The sequence below is a fragment of the Oncorhynchus kisutch genome, linkage group LG26 (assembly GCF_002021735.2).
Source record: "Oncorhynchus kisutch isolate 150728-3 linkage group LG26, Okis_V2, whole genome shotgun sequence".
In the NCBI taxonomy this organism is placed as follows: Eukaryota; Metazoa; Chordata; class Actinopteri; order Salmoniformes; family Salmonidae; genus Oncorhynchus; species Oncorhynchus kisutch.
In genome coordinates, this window is record NC_034199.2 from 23,574,783 (window position 1) to 23,595,979 (window position 21,197).

A 21,197-nucleotide genomic window follows, 5' to 3' on the forward strand; every position below is an offset into this window, starting at 1 on the left:
GACTCACCATAAGGAAGGAGTAGCCAATCCACAGGCTGCGCCAGCCCACAGGGCATTGTGGGATGGTGATGTCCTGGCTGTGCACGGCGATGGCGACGGACGGCGCCTCGCACACAGAGCAGCGGCTGATGTAGGGTTTGATCTCTTCCTCTTCCACGGGCATCATGGGAAGGGGTGCGGTGGTGGACAGCCAATAGGACTTGTCATTGCGGCTGGCATAGTAGCAGACGTCTCCGGGGTTGCAGTACAGGAAGGGCATGGTGTTGAAACGAGGGAGGCAGGAGCCTGCCAGACCTGGGATCAATGGAAACATTTAATTAATCAATACATGTATTCATATAAAAGGATGACACAGTGCTACAGCCACTACAGGCAAAATTGAGAGAGCCTAATTGGTTCTATCTGCCAATGAAATATCAAATAAAATCTGAATAGATACAAGTATAAACTAATAATTGTGTGTCTTTTTTACATTTCCTGTCTTTTAGGTTCTCATCTTCTCTGTCTCACCTAGGTCCTGGTTGTGGGCCTTCTCCTGGCCTTCGAAGTACAGTAGACTGTAGCCATCCCACAGCTTGGACATGCCCACGGGGCACATGGGGGTCTGCTCTGATTGGCTGTGCTTCACCAGCAGATATCCCACACTCACACTGCGTCCAGGCATGCCAGGCAACCCTGTAGTACCTGGGTTACCACGGTGTCCTAGGGGTCAGAGAGAGGTTAAAATGTGACTATTAAAACCTACCCAAACCAGAAACCGTGGATAGATGGCAGCATTCGCGCAAAACTGAAAGTGCCAACCACCGCATTTAACCATGGCAAGGCCTGGAAATATGGCAGAATACAAACAGTGTAGTTATTCCCTCCGTAAGGCAATCAAACAGGCACAATGTCAGTACAGAGACAAAGTGGAGATGCAGACACGAGACGTATGTGGTAGGGTCTACAGACAATCACAAACGGAAAACCAGCCACGTCGTGGACACCGACATCTTGCTTCCGGATAAGCTAAACATCTTTTCGCCCGCTTTGAGGATAACACAGTGCCACCGACGAGGCCAGCTACCAAGGACTGTGGGTACGCCTATGTGGCCGACGTGAGTAAGACGTTTAAGCGAGTTAACCCTTGCAAGGCTGCCAGCCCAGGCGATGTTCCTAGCCACGTGGCTCGGGTTGTTGTTGTCCTTAATTATCTTTTTGGTCTTCATGTGACATCGGGTGCTGTAGGTGTCCTGGAGGGTAGTTTGAACAGCATTCTTAAATAAGTATTCCTCATTCTTACATAAGTATTCTGTCATCATGAAGTGCTTTGAGAGACTAGTCAAGGATCATGTCACCTCTACCTTACCTGACACCCTAGACCCACTTCAATTTGCTTACCGCCACAATAGATCTACAGACGATGCAATCGCCATCGTACTGCTCACTGCCCTATCCCATCTGGACAAGAGGAATACCCATGTAAGAATGATGTTCATTGACTATAGCTCAGCATTCAACACCACAGTACCATCCAAGCTCATCATTAAGTTCGGGGCCCTGGGTCTGAACCCTGCCCTGTGCAACTGGGTCCTGGGCTTGCTGACGGGTCGCCCCCAGGTGGTGAAGGTAGGAAACAACACCTCCACTTCGCTGATCCTCAACACAGGGGCCCCACAAGGGTGTGTGCTCAGCCCCCTCCTATACTCCCTGTTCACCCATGACTGTGTGGCCACGCACGCCTCAAACTCAATCATCAAGTTTGCAGACGACACAACAGTAGTAGGCCTGTTTACCAACAATGACGAGACAGCCTACAGGGAGGAGGTGAAGGTCCTGGGAGTGTGGTGACATAAAAATAACCTCACTCAACCTCTTCAAAACAAAGGTGCTGATTGTGGACCTCAGGAAAGAGCAGGGGGTGCACACCCCTATCCACATTGACAGGACCACAGTGGAGAAGGTGGAAAGCTTCAAGTTCCTCGGCGTACACATCACTGACAAACTGAAGTGGTCCATCCACACAGACAGTGCTACAGCGCCTTCTTCAGGAGGCTGAAGAAATGTGTCTTGGCACCTAACACACCTCACAAACTTTTAGAGATGCACAATTGTGAGCGTCCTGTCGGGCTGTATTACTGCCTGGTATGGCAACTGCCCCACCCACAACTGCAGGGCTCTCCAGAGGGTGGTGCTGTCTGCCCAACGCATCACCGGGGGCAAACTACCCTCCAGGACACCTACAGCACCCGATGTCACAGGAAGACCAAACAGATCATTAAGGACAACAACAACCCGAGCCACTGCCTGTTCACCCCGCTATCATCCAGAAGGCGAGTTCAGTACAGGCGCATCAAAGCTGGGACCTGAAAAAGAGACTGAAAAACAGCTTCTATCTCAAGGCCATCAGACTGTTAAATAGCTATCACTAGCACCTTAGAGGCTGCTGCCCGATATACATAAACTTGAAATCACTGGCCACTTTAATAATGGAACACTAGTCACTTTAATAATGTTTACTCATCTCATACCTATATACTGAATTCTATTCTACTGTACTGTATTTTAGTCTATGCATTACTCATCTCATACCTATATACTGAATTATATTCTACTGTACTGTATTTTAGTCTATGCATTACTCATCTCATACCTATATACTGAATTCTATTCTACTGTACTGTATTTTAGTCTATGCATTACTCATCTCATACCTATATACTGAATTCTATTCTACTGTACTGTATTTTAGTCTATGCATTACTCATCTCATACCTATATACTGAATTATATTCTACTGTACTGTATTTTAGTCTATGCCGCTCTGACATTGCTCATCCAAATATATATATTCTTAATTCCATTACTTTACTTTAGATGTGTGTATTGTTGTGAAATTGTTAGCTATTACTTATTACTGCACTGTTGGAGCTAGAAACACCAGCATTTTGCTACACCCGCAATAACATCTGCTAAACATGTGTATGTGACCAATAACATTTGATTGAAATGCCTCTGTGAATAAGAGAGAAATTGTGTGCAATTTATTCATATGGTTCTTTTTAATTTGTGAGTGGTTAAAATGAATTTAATATAACATGAAATAACACTTTCAGACAGTAGGGAACCGTGAGGGCCTTCTATGTATATATTGTTCTTTTCATCTTTACAATCATTTTAATGATCTTCTGATTTCATCTCTTCTGTTTGTGTTGGAAAGAGAAGGGTTAGGTTAATAGTGAGGATAAAGAAATATCCAGGATTGTTCTTTGGTGGTCTCTGTGTAGAAACATCGAGCTGGCTCAACCAGCCAATGGCCTTCAGAAGCTGGACAGAAGTCCTCTGGCATTCAACTGTATTAGAACAGAATTGTGGAGTGACAGTGGAATTAACCAATCACATTTTGACTTGCAATAGGTAGCACAGATTTTTTTTTTTTTAAGTGAGCGCAAAAGCAAATAATCAGTGGTGCAAGCTGTAGTTTTCCCATAATGCAAGTAACATTACCTAGATTGTGTTGTGGTAATGTGACAATGGCCACAGCGGCTGCAGCAGCTGTTCCCAACTTTAAGGTGGATGTTGTTGCTCAGTTATTAGCATCACCTTTTTCAAGATTATCTTTCAAACTTCGCTTACAAATGATCATCATCTGGTGAGTGGCACTGTTTTTTTGTTGCAGCTTGCTTGCTGTTAGCTACAGTATCTCTTGGAAAATAATGACTGTGAAATAATGACATTGTTGCATTTAAACTTTAGATCACCGGTTAGTAGGATGACCGTGATACAATATATGTATTTGCAATGGGAAGTAATAGCTGGTTTGTTCATTTCATTCTGGAGATGAATTGGTTGTGCTTTTGTAAGGTTATGATTTGATGCCTACTGGAGTGAATAGGCTGCTTATTCTTTAACAATATTTGATGCGACGGCTGTCGCCTGTCTATGTGTTTAACCAAGTGCACAAGTATTACGGTCGCTGGTCTTTCAGCACCACAAGCCTGTCACCTTTGACGTGACACTGCTGTTGTCGCTATTGGTGATAGTGGTGTTAGGCTACCAGGCTGGTTGCATTATTTTATACTGTGTGTCACACAGCAGCAGCCCGAAGTGCAGCCAGGCCTGTTTGATTCATTCATAATGCCATCAAAAGGCATTGTTCCTCCTTCACTAGAACGAGAATGGTCTGACTACAGAAGATATCATGTCAGGCGCATTAAGTGAAGCTATGTTTTCTGTTATATCCTAGATTTCTGATACAATGTATTGGAAGAATTTTGGTCCCTCTGAAGGCCTAAATCCTATAGTCACGGTTCGCCGATGCTTTCAGGTAAAACAAGAGAACTATGAGAACTGTCAATGGAATACAGGTTTTAATTAATTTCAGATCAGCCACCTAAAATCCTGGCCCTTTCAGCATTAAACTAATTACATAACTAATAATCCCTACAGACCATGGGTAATTTCTCTCACCTGCGGCTCATTCAGACAAATAAGACTCTGACCCAAACCCTGGTGGAAACTAGCTCCCTGCCTCACTCCCATTCTTAATCCCTTAATCCAGGCCTGATTGCTGTAATCCTTATATTCCCTGGCATGGCTGCCTTACTGTACCTACCTTCCATGCCCTGAAGACCAAGGTGGCCCCTCCCTCCGTCATTTCCACGGTACCCAGGGGTACCCGGTCTGCCACCCACCCCTGGCATCCCCTTCTGCCCCTGGGGGCCCAGGTAGCCTAAATGGGAAGGGGGGGGGGGAATTCAGTGAAGAAAGTCAGCCAATCCTACAGAAGCACGTATAAAGAACAACATTTGACATAGAGAAGTATACAACAATATTGTTACACAATATAAGGTCGTTGTGCTGCTGGATCCTCCTACCTGGAGCTCCAGGGGGTCCTTTCGGGCCAGTCTCCCCTCGTACCCCATCTGGTCCTCGGATGCCCTGAGGCCCTGGAGCACCCCTTTCTCCTGGCATCCTGGGGGGGACTGGGGCTGGGCCCTGGTTACCTGGGGCTCCCGGGTAACCTGCAGGACCAGACCAGGTCACACACATTTTGTACGTGTTAAACAGGCAACTTTAATAATAGTGTAGGTGATTTTCAGGTGAATTATAGTGAGGTGCAGATTGATATCAAACCGAGAGAGATGATGTCTACCTATGAGTCCAGTATTTCCTTTTGGGCCAGAAGGACCTCGGTCTCCTTGGAAACCAAACCTACCAGGAATTCCCATCATCCCTTGCTCTCCCTTCACACCTTTGGGACAAAAACCATGGCTGTTACTAATTTTACTGTTTCAGTACAAAGTAACCAGCTCAATAATCTCTCCTTGTTAAATGTGAAACAGACAGCGATCTACGATGGATAATAAAACTTAATTATGGATTGTATTTTGGAATTCCCACTCGGGCTAATAGAATTCTATGATCTGTACCTTTCTTCCCAGACACTCCACTCTGTCCTTTGTAGCCTGATGGTCCCTGATCCCCCTGCTTTCCTTTCAGACCAGAGAATCCAGGGAAGCCATAGTGGCCAGCTAAACCCTTCTCTCCATATGGAGAGGGCTCACCAGGATATCCACGGGGCCCAGGGAAACCTATGAAACAGAACAATCATTATTAGCACACCAAATACACACACCAAGCAAACACATCCCACACACCATGCACACCACATGCCAGAAGATAGATACTTAGTTAATCTACTGTAAATCCACGCATTCCCCACTCTACTATACCTGGCAGCCCTTTGGGTCCAGGGAAGCCAGGGTCTCCTGATGGTCCAGGTTTGTCTGAGGTGCCCTGTGGTCCTTGGGGGCCCTGAAACCCTGGGGGTCCCACCTGGCCCTGGTCACCTGAGTACAAGGGACAAAAAAAGAAGGGGGAGGTCTTAGATACTTTGAAACACGAAATGTCCTCCAAAACTTGTAACAAAAAGATGCCATGTGTCTTTTGGCGCAATGACTAACCTGGTTGTCCTTGAACGCCCTTCAAACCCAGCGATCCTGGGGTCCCGACCTCTGAGTTGGGTATACCTGTCTCACCCCTCGTTCCCTTAGCACCAGGAACACCTGGGGTTCCCAAGTTATCCTGACCTGGAAGTCCAGGGATGCCCTTCTCACCCTTCAGTCCATCCAGTCCCAATATACCCTTCAGTCCAGGAAAACCTGCAGAAAGGAGCAGATCAAACACAATGATAAGGCAAAGGTGTTGTGTGTGCATACCCATGCTTTTGTGTGTGTGTATGTGTACCTCTCTGTCCTGGGAAGCCTGGCCGTCCATTTGTGCCTGATTCTCCGGGGATCCCAGGCCATCCCTTCGTACCCTGGTTGCCTTGAAACCCTCCTTGACCATCAGATCCTGGAGACAGCAACCACAGTCAGACACAAACAACAGTCATATACAGGCAACAGTCAGACACAGTCAATGAATGACACTCATTTAAAAAATGTGACCAACATGGTAGGAAGTCAAGTCTCTTACCTAGAGGTCCTCCTATGCCAGGCTCTCCCAGCCCCCCTTTCATGCCATCAATACCATGGAAACCACCACCGCCCCTGTCTCCCGGATTCCCAATGTAGCCCTTCTGACCTTTAGGGAGAGACAGAGGTCATCAGTAACACTGCTACCATGTTAACGCATCTCAGACAGAATCTTAGTAAAACTAGACTCCTTTTCTTAATCTGTACTGTTATCAATATGGTGGAGGCCTACCACCACCAGGTGCACTGTGTTTTCTCTCACCAGTCCACAGTTCCTAATGCAAATGAAGGAAGCAAGCCTCAATGAGTGACTCACCTGGAACCCCTGGGAAACCATCCTCCCCCCTCAGTCCTGTGGATCCAGGCATGTCGATTATGGGACCCTCCTCACCTGGAGAAGAAAACAATGAGGCGTATTTCAGCCAGTGCCTTTCACTACTCACTCTTCTATTTAAATGTTAAATAGTCCTGGGACTTTTGCTTCGAATCCAAGTGCTTAACAAAGACAAGCTTAAACTGAGTTGAAACAGCTGGAAAGTGAAGTTTGGATGACTACTGGCGTTTACGGCAGTGGAGGCTGCTGAGGGGAGGACGGCTCATAATAATGGTTGGAACGGAGCGAATGGAATGTCATCAGAAACCATGTAGAAACCATGTGTTCGATACCATTTCACTTATTTTCCGCTACAGTAACTACCACTAGCCGTCCTCCCCAATTAAGGTGCCACCAACCTCCTGTGGTCTACGGTACTGTACTTATCCATCTGTGAGATTTGGGACAGACAGGGGAGTCATACCTTTGACACCCTTCACTCCTGGATCTCCTGAAGATCCGTAGGCACCCGGGGTACCTTTCTCCCCCTAAGAAACAAACACAAGAAACACCACATTAGATCGGACAGAGATGTGTCTAACCTGTTTGTAGGACATGTTTAGCAACAACAATAAAGGGGGCTGGCTGCAGCAGAGATACAATGGGAACCAGACTACATGGTCTCACCCTGTGACCAGACATCCCAGGAAAGCCGCTGATTCCGTTTGATCCAGTCGGACCTGGCATTCCTTTTGGCCCTGGAAGTCCCTGGGCCCCTGGGTTGCCTGGGAAACCCTTCTCATCGCTGGGGTCTCCGGGAACGCCATGGTAGCCCTCCATACCCGGAACTCCGGGAAAACCTTTAGGACCTGTAGAAGAGAAGTGGGGAAGGTGAAGAAGGGGTGAGAATGAGAGGAGTGAAATTAAAAGGAGAGAAGGATGAGAGTATGTGAATACAGAAGAGCGGGAGGATATGAATCACCTCTGGGTCCAGTAAATCCGATTTGTCCTGTTGTTCCATCTTCTCCCTTGGTCCCCTTCATGTCATTGATGATCTGACGAGGGATGAGGGGTTTCTCGCCTGGCAGGCCATTCAGACCACGTTCACCTAGGAGACAGCTGGTTTAAGTGTGAATGTCCAATCAGATAGAAGGATCTGATAAAGAGTAAGAGAAAGACAGGGAAAGAGAGTGGTAGAGCACAGAAAGACACATCATTCTAATTGACAGTTCAGTCTCACCCTTTGAACCATAATCGCCCATGATTCCTTTCTGTCCAAATCCGCCAGGTATGCCATCCTCTCCCTTCTGTCCAGAGAAGCCCTTCAGGCCCGACTCACCAGGCATACCTCCAAACCCTGACATGCCAATAGAACCTTTGATACCTGGAACAGGAAGTGACATCACAGGTCAGGAGGAACGTCCTTACAGCAGCATGTGGCTATTATATATTTCAGCATTACTCACTGCAAAACTCCAGTGCGACATTGTATCCTCATATCAACTCTTCATCGGGAAATGACGTGGAATGTGATCAGAGTATGACCATACTGTATATGACCACGAACTCTATAATTAGAACATTGGACAGAACATGACTCCACTGAGTATAGTATGTGTATAGTAAGTAACCTTTGAACCCTGGCAGGCCAGAGTGTCCTGTAGGTCCTGGCTCTCCAGGGTCACCCAGGTGTCCGGTGTTTCCCTCAGCACCCAGACCTCCAAACTCCCCTGGTGTCCCCTTCAGTCCTATTGGCCCCGGGGCGCCAGGGTCTCCCTGATCACCCCTGACTCCGCTCAAACCTGGAAGATACCAATACACAGTGTATTAGCTGTGAGTCAAAGAGTTCCTCTTCAAAGCAAAAAGAGAAATTAGTCAATTGTGTGTCTGACCTGGTTGTCCGATGCTTCCTGTTGGTCCATGGACTCCCGCCTGTCCGGGTACACCTTTCCAGCCGTACTTCCCAGCAGCTCCCGGTCTTCCTTGCTCCCCCTGTAGACCTGAAGGACCCACGTCGCCCTTGAACCCAATCATCCCAGGCATGCCACCCATCCCTGAGAGAGACGGGCAGAGAGAGAAGCCATTACAATAGCTATACATTACCACTCTTGAAAAGGTGGAGACATTGTAGTTTATTGAATGTCAACTTAAGTACACTGGTACGTTATGGTAGTACCCACCTGGGTAGCCCTCGTTTCCAGGCTCTCCGCTAAAACCTTTAGGTCCCTGCTCTCCAGGAAGACCCACTTCTCCAGTTTGTCCGGTCGACGCTCCCCAGATCTCCCCGTGTGGTCCCTTTTCCCCGGACTCCCCGTCCCGGCCCTGTTGGCCTGGCAGACCTTGATCTCCAGGTTTACCCTTGGCGCCGGGCTGACCCAAGTCTCCACGGGGGCCAGTGAAACCTGAGAGAGGACCAGACCATCAGAACTATCACCATCAGCTGGTAGGAGGTTAGAACCTGGACTAAGATGTAATAAGTATTAAAGCACTATAGTACTCTATAGTGTATCCATTACAAGTGAGAGTAAATGTACCTGTGTAGAGGGATCGAATGTTATGTGTCTGTAACTAGAGCAAAAAGACTACTATTACAGCTAAAGCAGCAACATGATTACCTGGCTGTCCGGGAGACCCTCCTATGCCTTGCTCTCCTATCTCTCCTTTGGCCCCGTCATCTCCAAGTGGACCTGTGAATCCATTTTGACCTGGGATGCCTGAAGCACAGACAAAAGGACATACAGGAAGTTAATCATAAACATGGATCTTGACAGGAAAAGACCATGCAGGGCATATGACACATTTTCTGTTTTGCATTCTAAAGCTCAAACTGAACTTAAAGGAAACGTTACCTGGGAAACCCACTAACCCTTGGGGTCCTGGTGGTCCTGGCATACCGGGTGGTCCGGGTACGGCATCACAATCGCCTGAGTAAAAATAACACACAATGGACATATTTAGATTGTATCAATAATTACGATGAGAACGGTCCTCCTTTTACAACTGCTGTTTCACTGCTGTCTAATGAAGCTCTACTCCACATCTCATACTGTACATATCTGTGGAAACTTCTGTGTGTTTGCCTGCTTGTTGCCTTGGTTCGACGATACTGTTGCCCAGTGTGGATTGTGGATTAGAGCATAGCGAAAATAAAATAATTTATACATATTAACCAATTAACCAAAGACAAGACTATGATGGGAGAAACCAGTTACAAAATAGTAGTGCACTTAACTCTTACTCTATACACAGTGAGCACGGTTACATGCACACAATAATACGGTTATTGTGAATAGTCAGATTAATATACTAGTTTGATTTAAACATTTCATGCTTTGAAGAATGATTTCCCTAATAATCCTGTTTACATGGACACATCTGAAATCAGGCCACCTGATGGGACTTGAAATCAGGCTGCCTGATTTGACTTGAAATCAGGCTACCTGATGGGACTTGAAATCAGGCTACCTGGTGGGACTTGAAATCAGGCTACCTGGTGGGACTTGAAATCAGGCTACCTGGTGGGACTTGAAATCAGGCTACCTGGTGGGACTTGAAATCAGGCTACCTGGTGGGACTTGAAATCAGGCTACCTGGTGGGACTTGAAATCAGGCTACCTGGTGGGACTTGAAATCAGGCTACCTGGTGGGACTTGAAATCAGGCCACCTGGTGGGACTTGAAATCAGGCCACCTGGTGGGACTTCAAATCAGGCTACCTGGTGGGACTTCAAATCAGGCTACCTGGTGGGACTTCAAATCAGGCCACCTGATGGGACTTGAAATCAGGCCACCTGGTGGGACTTGAAATCAGGCTACCTGGTGGGACTTTGGTAAATGCAGAAAATCACCAATCAAAATAAACGTTCTACCACCATGTTCTTTTTGTGAAGCATATTTGATTCTGAGTTCGGACATATACAGTTTGTATGTGAAAACTATTTCTAAGATGAATACTTTTCTTTCTGAACTCACTTCACAAAGAAGGAAGCCTGCACTGCTTGTGCAAAGCACATGCACAGAGCATATATACACCATTGTTACTGTGATTAAGGCATTTACATGTCCTAATAATTTGAAAGATTGCCTAGAAAACCAGGTGTTTTTAATTGGCGTATCCTTACATTGATTATGACCTTATGCTGATTAAGTTAAGCCGAGTAAAGTGTTTACATGACTAATGCAATACTTGGCTTACTACCATAATCCGTTTAATATCAAATGATTTGTGTGCATGTAAACATACTCACTGACTGTAAACAAACCCAAGACAGAAAGGCCACGGAAGCAAAGCACCAGTAGAAAAGTAGAGAAAGGTTAATGTAATGAAAATGCTGTTACTCCAGCTACCTTTGTCATTCAGTCGTCCATCTCCTCTCGGACTACAGCCAGACACTCCTTTCAAAGGCAATAAGAGCGATTGGAAAGAGAGATTGAGAAAGAAAAAGAGAGACATTCAACATAAGGGTTAGAAAAGCTCAAGCATGATCTCATACAAGCACTGTTGGGGCTGGTTTGAGTGATGCAGACAGACTGCATCAGGGCTCATCTGGAGAGAGAGATGAGGAAAGTGGAAGCATCATTTCAATCATGGACACAAGTAGGGATGGGCAAAAATGTCCAAATACAATTACAAAATACCATGAATATTAATGTATCAAAATAAACTTTAAAATACATGTATTTTGTATTTTAAAATGCAGAAATACATTTGCAAGTAGCCTCCCTGAACAGCAACAACTTTCTCAGTAATGGTAACAGAAACGTTTTACTTGCTATGACTGTGATGTGTTGTTGTTTATCTACCTTAGAATGCACTGACTGTAAGTCACTCAGGATAAGAGTGTCTGCTAAATAACCAACATGTAAATCTATGTGTGAATATGAACATACCAAAATGAACTGCAAATCACACTGGGTATTATGATTGGCCTTGTTTCTGGGCAGAGCTCATTACAATAATACTAAGCATGCTTTGCAATTGTTCATTTTTACATTCTGACTTACATTCTACGTTTATATTTAGTTAATTTAGCAGATACTCTTTTCACACCATAGTGCCATCAGACTTCTGATACCAATGCAGGGTGAAAGGGGGCCACAAAAGTGTATTTTTGGTTAAAAAAAAGATTTATTTAACTAGGCTTTATTTAACTAGGCAAGTCAGTTAAGAACAAATGACGGCCTACACCGAATGACACTGTGCCAATTGTGCGCCGCCCTATGGGACTACCAATCACGGCCAGATGTGATACAGCCTGGATTTGAATAAGGGACCGTAGTGACGCTTCTTGCACTGAGATGCAGTGCCTTAGACCACTGCACCACTCGGGAGCCCTAGTTCAGCCCAGTGTAATACAAATGACTCAAAATACTCAGAAGTAATTGAAATACATGTAACAGAAATACTGCCCATCTCTGGACACACGGGTATAAGACGTTCTGCACAGCCCATTCATGACAAGGCCTTGGAGTCTACAACTATGGTGAAAGGGGATACCTAGTCACTTGCACGAATGAATGCAGTAAATCAGAGAGGTATCGAGGGCTGCATTAATCGATATCATCGGCACCCGGGGAGCACTTGTTTTTTGGGGTCAACTGCCTTGCTCAAGGGCAGAACGGAATATTTTTTACAACTTGCCGGCTCGGGGATTCAAACCAGCAAACTTTCGGTTACTGGCCCAATGCTCTTAACCGCTAGGATACCTGCCGCCCCCTACTACAACTAGTCTTTCTGTTTTCCCCACAATTAACGGAGGAGGAGAGAGGGTAGATAGAGAAGAAAAGAATGAGAAAGTTCAAGAGAGATAAGAGAGTGATTGGGAAAGACAGCGAGAGAAAGAGAGATAAAAGAGGGAGAGGGTAACACACCTGGATCTCCAGCTCGACCTGCGACACCAGCGTAACCCGGCTCCCCATCATCACCTTGTAACCCTCTGACCCCTTTAGTGGCACCTAGAACCCATCCCGGTTCTCCCATCTGTCCAAACAACCCAGGGAGACCCGACCGGCCAGGATAACCCTTTTCTCCAGTGAGTCCCTCGGGTGCGTCCCCCTAGAACAGAGAACACAGGACAGATAGCTCAGAACATATCCCTCCCTGTAATGCTAAAGATCTACACAGCTGCATTGGCTTGAACAGCTAATATTATAGACACATTATCAGGTAGAAAGTGTTTGAGGTGCTTGAACAGCTGGTTATCCATGAGAAAGTAGATGGTGGGAAAGACAAGAATGGGTCTTTAGTGGGTATTATGTTGCACTAGTAGGCCACTTACTGAAAGACCACGGTTCCCAGGGAATCCATTGATCCCACTTGGCCCAGGGAAGCCTTGCAATCCTGGGTCACCAGTCGCACCCGGGTCTCCTGGGTCCCCGGCATATCCTGTAGAGTTCACACACAAACGCACTCATTTACACATACACTTGCTTAATGGTGTCTCACACTCACCATTGTATAAAGGATATACAAGTGTGTGAAAAGAAAGAATAAGAAATGCTCCACCTTTCTCTTTGGCCCAAATTAACTCGCCCTTCCTGCCCTTTGGACCCGGTTGTCCTGTGGCACCAGGGAACCCCTATGGAGGAAAGAAATACGGGACATATAGTAGGGGAATAGGAAGCCGGTGAGAGAGAATTGGAGAGGGAAAGAAAATATTAAGAGAAATGTTTAAGATGAACGTTGCCCTACTGAAAGCGATGTGTGATATTTGTTTCGAGGTAGACGTTGTCAAGCTGAGGTGGTGTTAGTTGTTCTTACAGGCAGTCCGATGACACCTCGGGGTCCTGGCTCGCCTGGCTCGCCCTGCTGACCAAACTCGCCACTCATTCCAGGGTCGCCTTGGCTGCCAGCAGGGCCAGGCAGGCCCGGAGGAGAGCGGACAATGTTGCACTCACACAACCCGTGATCACCTAAAACACATACACAACTCAGATCAGCTGTACTGTAAGACATATCATGTGAGCATTCAGCGCACAAACGTACATCACGGATTACATGTCTGAATAATCACACACTCTAACCTTTCAGTCCTTTTCTCCCCGCAGAGCCTGGCCGCCCTCTCGACCCAGCAAATCCCTTGTAGAAGTCCGCCCCTGCAGATATTTTGACACATACACATATTAAGAAACACATTTACAACTCACAACAATTCCTTTAATATCATTCCATCATACTAAACAACCTTTTAATAAAATATCAATATGAATCTCTTTCATGTCCACACTCACATGATCCTGGTGGTCCAGGTGGGCCCCTCAACCCAGATATTCCGCCGATACCTGGGGGTCCGGGGCTGAGAGCAGGGATACCTGGCTCTCCAGGTGGGCCCGTCTCTCCCTTTACCCCCGGTTCCCCGAACGGACCCCACAGGTACTCCACTGTTGGCGCATGAGGGATAAGGGAGATAAAACAGTGCACAACTTGTTAACAATACAATTATAATAATTGTTATTATACCATATTAAGTACAATAGATCTACATCACTGTAACTAGTGTAAAAAACCTTCTAACACTACTGGCCACTGACTAGATAAGTAAGGGTTTGGTACTGACCTTGTATTTGACTATCACTCTTCCTAGCAGGAGGTCCAGCCCGGCCTGGCAGACCTTTCTCCCCCTGCAAACCCATCTCTCCCTGGGGTCCCAGCTGTCCAGGGGGACCAACTACATCCCCACCCCAACATGGACATCAATCAGTAGCAATATAACGATCAGTATTATAACAATAAAACAGTAAGCAATATATTATAACAACTCTACAAGCTAGTCTTTAATGTTCAACATAATATTCAATGAAAGGCTGACTACGTGGAGAAAGACGATACTATATATTGATAGTTGATGCTGATAGAAAAGTGATTGATGAGTTGATTGGCTAATCATACCTCTGTTAGGCCCTTCTGAGGGACCTTCATAATAGATCAACTCCCCAAGTTCTCCGATGGCACCCTAAAAATAATCCCCATCTGTTAAAATCTACCACATGTATATAGCTTGCGTGTTCGGATTAGAATGAAAGTTTAGAATGGACCACTGTCCAATCAAATATCTGATAGTATCACAGTGTTTTGATGTGTGTATCAACTGTAGGATCACCTTTTGGCCATCTCTGCCCCTAAATCCTGGTTCTCCAAGGTCCCCCTAAAGGGAAAGACCGCGGGAGAGAGTTTATGAGAAAGGTGTCCAGCACCATCAAGAGCACAAAAGATACAACTGTAACATCTCTACTAGCCCACAAAGACCAACACATAATACTGACTGCAATAATATGGAGATCTTGGCATTGTTATGCCACACAAACATACCCTTAGTCCTTGCTCTCCATCCCGACCAGGGACACCCTGAAAGAACACACAAGGATATTCAACAAGCAGCAAAGAAGGGTTCAATAAGGTATAATAATGTATGTGTAATTTGTACAGTATAATGTTTGTGTGATACTAACCCTTTGCCCAGGCATCCCCATAATCCCAGTCTCTCCTTTGTTGTCAGCCTGATAAGTATTGATTCAATCGCATTTTATTTGTCACATACTTCGTAAACAACAAGTGTAGACTAACAGTGAAATGCTTACTTCCCAACAATGTAGTGAGACAGAAAATAGAGAAATAATAGAAAAGTAATAACAGGTAATAATAAAATGTATAATAAATACACAATGAGTAACGATAACTTGGCTACACAGGGTACCAGTACCGTGTCTATGTGCAGGGGTACGAGGTTATTGAGGTAGATATGTACCTATAACTAGGAATGAAGTGACAACAGGATAGATAATAAACAGTAGCAGCAGCGTATGTGATGAGACAAAAAAGTTAGTGCAAAATGGGCCAATGCAGATAGTCCGGGTAGCTGTTAGGTTAACTATGTAACTAACTATTTAGCAGCCTTATGACTTGGGAGTAGAAGCTGTTCAGGGCCCGGTTGGTTCCAGACTTGATGCATCGGTGCCGCATGCCGTGCGGTAGCAAAGAGAAGAGTCTATGACTAGGGTGGCTGGAGTCTTTGACAATTTTTAGGGCCGTCCTCTGACAATGCCTGGTATAGAGGTCCTGGATGGCAGGGATTTTGGCCCCAGTGATGTACTGGGCCCTACACACTACCCTCTGTAGGGTCTGGCAAGCAGTTGCAATACCAAGCGATGATGCAGCCAGTCAAGATGGAACATGGTATTTAAAAAAATATATATATATTTTACTAGGCAAGTCAGTTAAGAACACATTCTTATTTTCAATGACGGCCTAGGAACTACATGCTGATCCAACATTGATGTAATGTCCTTAACTGCCTGTTCAGGGGCAGGACGACAGATTTTGTAACTTGTCAGCTCGGGGATTTGAACTTGCAACCTTTCGGTTACTAGTCCAATGCACTAACCACTAGGCTACCCTGCCGCCCCATTATAGAGACCACAGGAGAAGTGAGGTCACTTACCTCAACTCCAGTTTCACCTTTCAACCCTTTTTCACCCTTTCTGCCCTAGAGGAGACAAAGCAGAACATTGTTAGAGTGATTTAGTTGACACACAATCAAAATATTTATTGTTATTTTTGAACATATTAAAGTGTGGAGCTGTACTGACATAGGGTCCGGTAAGTGGGCTGGTATGAGGATGGGTGGAGTTCCCTGGGGGACCTTGCTGTCCAGCCTCACCCTGTGGTGAGAGAGGGAAGTGCAGTGACAATCATGCAGCTGAGATGAGGACAGCATTGACAATCATTATTTTTTGAAGTCAAACACATTAAGTGCTGGGCAGTATAAAACTATTTGAAACATACAATTGTCCCTGCAGTCACATACCGCTTCTCCTTTGACCCCCTTCAACACTTTGGTCATGGTGCCCTGAGCAGAAAACAAACCAGGTTAAAACCCATCCTTATTATTTTATTTTAATCTCATACACTAGCCATTTATTTTTTATGAGAGATGAAACATAGTACAAATGTTGATGTGAGAACCTTACCTTTGGTCCAGGAAGGCCAGGGAACCCTAATGGGCCCTGAGTCAGGAAACAAACCAGAATAATGATTGGGTATCTATCTAGTACACAGAAGTGTGTATATGGTACAACAACACATTCATATGCACGCACACGCACACACCCCTAACCTGTGGTCCTGGGAGTCCTCTGTAGCCCGACCGACCTGGGTAACCCTGAGGACCCTGAGAGTGAGAAGGGAGGATGGAGAAAGATAGAATGTCAGAGTGCAATGTCATTTTTGATATGGAGTAGTTTTATATATATATATATTAATATATACACTGCTCAAAAAAATGAAAGGAACACTAAAATAACACATCCTAGATCTGAATGAATGAAATATTCTTATTAAATACTTTTCTCTTTACATAGTTGAATGTGCTGACAACAAAATCACACAAAAACTATCAAAGGAAATCAAATGTATCAACCCATGGAGGTCTGGATTTGGAGTCACACTCAAAATTAATGTGGAAAACCACACTACATGCTGATCCAACATTGATGTAATGTCCTTAAAACAAGTCAAAATGAGGATGGTCTCCTGAGGGATCTTCTCCCAGACCTGGACTAAAGCATCCGCCAACTCCTGGACAGTCTGTGGTGCAACGTGGCATTGGTGGATGGAGCGAGACATGATGTCCCAGATGTGCTCAATTGGATTCAGGTCTGGGGAACGGGCGGGCCAGTCCATAGCATCAATGCCTTCCTCTTGCAGGAACTGCTGACACACTCCAGCCACATGAGATCTAGCATTGTCTTGCATTAGGAGGAACCCAGGACCAACTGCACCAGCATATGGTCTCACAAGGGGTCTGAGGATCTCATCTAATGGCAGTCAGGCTACCTCTGGCGAGCACATGGCGGGCTGTGTGGTCCCCCAAAGAAATGCCACCCCACACCATGACTGACCCACCGCCAAACCGGTCATGCTGGAGGATGTTGCAGGCAGCAGAACGTTCTCCACGGCGTCTCCAGACTCTGTCACGTGTGTCACATGTGCTCAGTGTGAACCTGCTTCCATCTGTGAAGAGCACAGGGCGCCAGTGGCGAATTTGCCAATCTTGGTGTTCTCTGGCAAATGCCAAACGTCCTGCACAGTGTTGGGCTGTAAGCACAACCCCCACCTGTGGACGTCGGGCCCTCATACAACCCTCATGGAGTCTGTTTCTGACCGTTTGAGCAGACACATGCACATTTGTGGCCTGCTGGAGGTCATTTTGCAGGGCTCTGGCAGTGCTCCTCCTGCTCCTCCTTGCACAAAGGTGGAGGTAGCGGTCCTGCTGCTGGGTTGTTGCCCTCCTACGGCCTCCTCCATGTCTCCTGATGTACTGGCCTGTCTCCTGGTAGCGCCTCCATGCTCTGGACACTACGCTGACAGACACAGCAAACCTTCTTGCCACAGCTCGCATTGATGTTCCATCCTGGATGAGCTGCACTACCTGAGCCACTTGTGTGGGTTGTAGACTCCGTAGGAAGCATAGGAACTGAGAAGTGGTCTGTGGTTACCACCTGCAGAACCACTCCTTTATTGGGGTGTCTTGCTAATTGCCTATAATTTCCACCTGTTGTCTATTCCATTTGCACAACAGCATGTGAAATTTATTGTCAATCAGTGTTGCTTCCTAAGTGGGCAGTTTGATTTCACAGAAGTGTGATTGACTTTGAGTTACATTGTGTTGTTTAAGTGTTCCCTTTATTTTTTTGAGCAGTGTATATATAGTATAATGACGCTGGCTATCTTGTACCATAACTTTAGAGTGACAGGGAAAGGCGGCGCCGCCATACTTACAACAAATCCAGGATATCCGGGCTGTCCTGAATCTCCCTGTAGAAAAGACACACATTGATAATACTGTAGTACTGATAGCAGGTCTATCCCACAGTTCTCTAACCCTCTTCTCTTACCCTGAACCGCTCCATGAACACACTAAGCTCCAGAGTGTCTCCCTTCTGTCCCTTTCTGCCTGCCTGACCCTGTGGAGAGAGAGAGAGAGAGGAGAGAGAAAGAAAGAGAGAGAGAGAGAGGAAGGGGTGGGGGTGGGGGTAAAAAATAAAATGAAAAGATAAAATGAAGGAGACAGAGTTATTCAACGTCTCAGACTACAAGGTGGAATCCTTGATATCTCTACAAACGTCTCTGGTGACCTGTCTTTCAGGCCTCTGCCCCACCTGTTTAGAACTACACCTTTTTAGCGGAGCTCAGTTTCAGTCTAGCTCAGTGCTTTCTGTGGTGGTGGGGCAGCCAGCGGAAAATACAGAGCATAGGGGTTGGTAATGTTCTCTAGTTGCGCCGTGATTGGGTAATATTCTCTAGTTACACTGTGATTGGCTCAGTGTTCTGTCACTCATGGGGACACTACGTCACAGCCAAATCTAAGGGAAGAGCTTGAAAATTCAAGCCCCTTCGGTGCTGGCATAGAGTTACATTAGAAGTACCCATCCAAGAAGGGTCATTGGCCACAGATAAAATTACGTCAAATCACATTATATCTACAGTAGCTTTGATTGGCAAGCTAGCAGTCATCATCATGAATCAAGTCAACAATCTACTGGCAAATGATTTTTAATCCTTGTCATATGAAGAGAAATGATGACGAGAAATGTTAGTTAAAATGTATCGGTGCTCATCAACCATAAACATTGCACAACAAATTGGAATTCGCAAATTCAACAATTAGTGGTTTGGAAGGAATCAGTGGCTAACTGCAAGCATTGCAAAGCAATCCCTAGCCTGCTATTCAGTGGAGAGGGTGTGTGGTCCCAAGTCTGGGTTTAAGGGTCTCTTTTCCAAGGTTAAAAGGATAAACATTCAACTGTGGCCATACTGTCAATCCAGCATGACTTCTGCCATGCTCAAAACAACTGGAAACTTGGAACTGGGAAATCTGACCTCGGTGAGTTCAAGACAAGGCTCGGTGGGGCCACAGTGTGTCCTGACCCCTCCTGTCTCAGCCTCCAGTATTTATGCTGCAGTAGTTTATGTGTCGGGGGGCTGGGGTCAGTTTGTTATATGTGGAGTACTTCTCCTGTCCTATTCGGTGTCCTGTGTGAATCTAAGTGTGCGTTCTCTAATTCTCTCCTTCTCTCTTTCTTTCTCTCTCTCGGAGGACCTGAGCCCTAGGACCATGCCCCAGGACTACCTGACATGATGACTCCTTGCTGTCCCCAGTCCACCTGGCCATGCTGCTGTTCCAGTTTCAACTGACCTGAGCCCTAGGACCATGCCCCAGGACTACCTGACATGATGACTCCTTGCTGTCCCCAGTCCACCTGGCCATGCTGCTGCTCCAGTTTCAACTTCCACCTGACTGTGCTGCTGCTCCAGTTTCAACTGTTCTGCCTTATTATTATTCGACCATACTGGTCATTTATGAACATTTGAACATCTTGGCCATGTTCTGTTATAATCTCCACCCGGCACAGCCAGAAGAGGACTGGCCACCCCACATAGCCTGGTTCCTCTCTAGGTTTCTTCCTAGGTATTGGCCTTTCTAGGGAGTTTTTCCTAGCCACCGTGCTTCTACACCTGCATTGCTTGCTGTTTGGGGTTTTAGGCTGGGTTTCTGTACAGCACTTTGAGATATCAGCTGATGTACGAAGGGCTATATAAATACATTTGATTTGATTTGATTTGACAACTGGGAACTCTGAAAAAAACAAGCTCCGACTGGGAGAAAATGTTTTGAATGGTCATCCAACTCGGAATTGGAACTCGGGAACTCAGGGCCTCTTTCTACAGCTTCGACCTGAAGATCACTGACGTCATCATGTTTCAGCCTTGTTTTTTTCTGAGTTCCCAGTTGTCTTGAAAGCACCCTAAATCCAGAGAATAACCGACTTTGATGACAAAGTTTGATGACAAAATGTGCCTATGAAGGACCGCCGCACCACCTTCCTGTTCAAGTGAGCACAGCACAACAAGTTGAGTCCAAAAATGTCCAAAAATGTTTTGTACGCTGCTGCATAAAGTAGCTAAGAAGGTAATACTAAGTGTATGTTGTGTAGTAAGATGTTAGTAGCCCATGTGCCTCACCCTAATAATTTGGTCCCTTTCCTTAATTTCACCTACTGTTCTGACTTGGTGGTGCACATGTAGCCTATAGCCTGTTTTAGAGAAATGTAATAATCAAATATTGTAAGAGCTTTCATTGTCTGCTTATAAGCCTCCTTTATTTATCCTACGGTTCTGACTTGGTGTACAGGGAGAATACTGTAAGAACACCCCATGTTCTGAATTCAGTCGCTGTATATTTAAAAAATAATTAACAAATAGTTATATTGACTACGTCCATCCGAGCTCGCTTAATCGAAATTACAGATTGCCTCTTATCCGCTCGTCGTCCCCCTATGCCATAGCTTGTACATTTAAATTGTTACTAGAAACCACATTAGTTTCAGCAAGTTTGCCATATCAGCTATGTTTTTTTAAATGCAGTAAAT

The 21,197-nt window shown here is 45.6% G+C and overlaps 1 protein-coding gene across 1 annotated transcript in view; it reads right to left on the reverse strand.

Moving 5' to 3' along the window:
• The window catches only part of col4a2 (collagen, type IV, alpha 2), a 100,742-nt gene that overhangs the window by 1,969 nt on the left and 77,576 nt on the right, over positions 1-21,197 (reverse strand). Inside the window, exons 8-46 of the mRNA XM_020461754.2 lie at positions 18,663-18,731; positions 18,547-18,582; positions 16,883-16,936; positions 16,737-16,772; positions 16,574-16,615; positions 16,356-16,427; positions 16,208-16,252; positions 15,219-15,266; positions 15,079-15,114; positions 14,870-14,914; positions 14,659-14,722; positions 14,327-14,437; positions 14,001-14,150; positions 13,794-13,865; positions 13,531-13,682; positions 13,276-13,348; positions 13,049-13,155; positions 12,642-12,825; positions 11,118-11,165; positions 9,621-9,695; positions 9,387-9,485; positions 8,952-9,173; positions 8,664-8,825; positions 8,403-8,573; positions 8,012-8,155; positions 7,754-7,879; positions 7,459-7,640; positions 7,256-7,319; positions 6,775-6,849; positions 6,460-6,567; positions 6,229-6,336; positions 5,946-6,143; positions 5,715-5,831; positions 5,412-5,573; positions 5,135-5,233; positions 4,857-5,003; positions 4,595-4,711; positions 511-702; positions 8-294 (exon numbers count right to left, since the gene is read on the reverse strand). Coding sequence (XP_020317343.1) covers positions 8-294; positions 511-702; positions 4,595-4,711; positions 4,857-5,003; positions 5,135-5,233; positions 5,412-5,573; positions 5,715-5,831; positions 5,946-6,143; positions 6,229-6,336; positions 6,460-6,567; positions 6,775-6,849; positions 7,256-7,319; positions 7,459-7,640; positions 7,754-7,879; positions 8,012-8,155; positions 8,403-8,573; positions 8,664-8,825; positions 8,952-9,173; positions 9,387-9,485; positions 9,621-9,695; positions 11,118-11,165; positions 12,642-12,825; positions 13,049-13,155; positions 13,276-13,348; positions 13,531-13,682; positions 13,794-13,865; positions 14,001-14,150; positions 14,327-14,437; positions 14,659-14,722; positions 14,870-14,914; positions 15,079-15,114; positions 15,219-15,266; positions 16,208-16,252; positions 16,356-16,427; positions 16,574-16,615; positions 16,737-16,772; positions 16,883-16,936; positions 18,547-18,582; positions 18,663-18,731 — 4,299 coding nt within the window. The remainder of the gene's footprint in view (positions 1-7; positions 295-510; positions 703-4,594; positions 4,712-4,856; positions 5,004-5,134; positions 5,234-5,411; positions 5,574-5,714; positions 5,832-5,945; positions 6,144-6,228; positions 6,337-6,459; positions 6,568-6,774; positions 6,850-7,255; positions 7,320-7,458; positions 7,641-7,753; positions 7,880-8,011; positions 8,156-8,402; positions 8,574-8,663; positions 8,826-8,951; positions 9,174-9,386; positions 9,486-9,620; positions 9,696-11,117; positions 11,166-12,641; positions 12,826-13,048; positions 13,156-13,275; positions 13,349-13,530; positions 13,683-13,793; positions 13,866-14,000; positions 14,151-14,326; positions 14,438-14,658; positions 14,723-14,869; positions 14,915-15,078; positions 15,115-15,218; positions 15,267-16,207; positions 16,253-16,355; positions 16,428-16,573; positions 16,616-16,736; positions 16,773-16,882; positions 16,937-18,546; positions 18,583-18,662; positions 18,732-21,197) is intronic.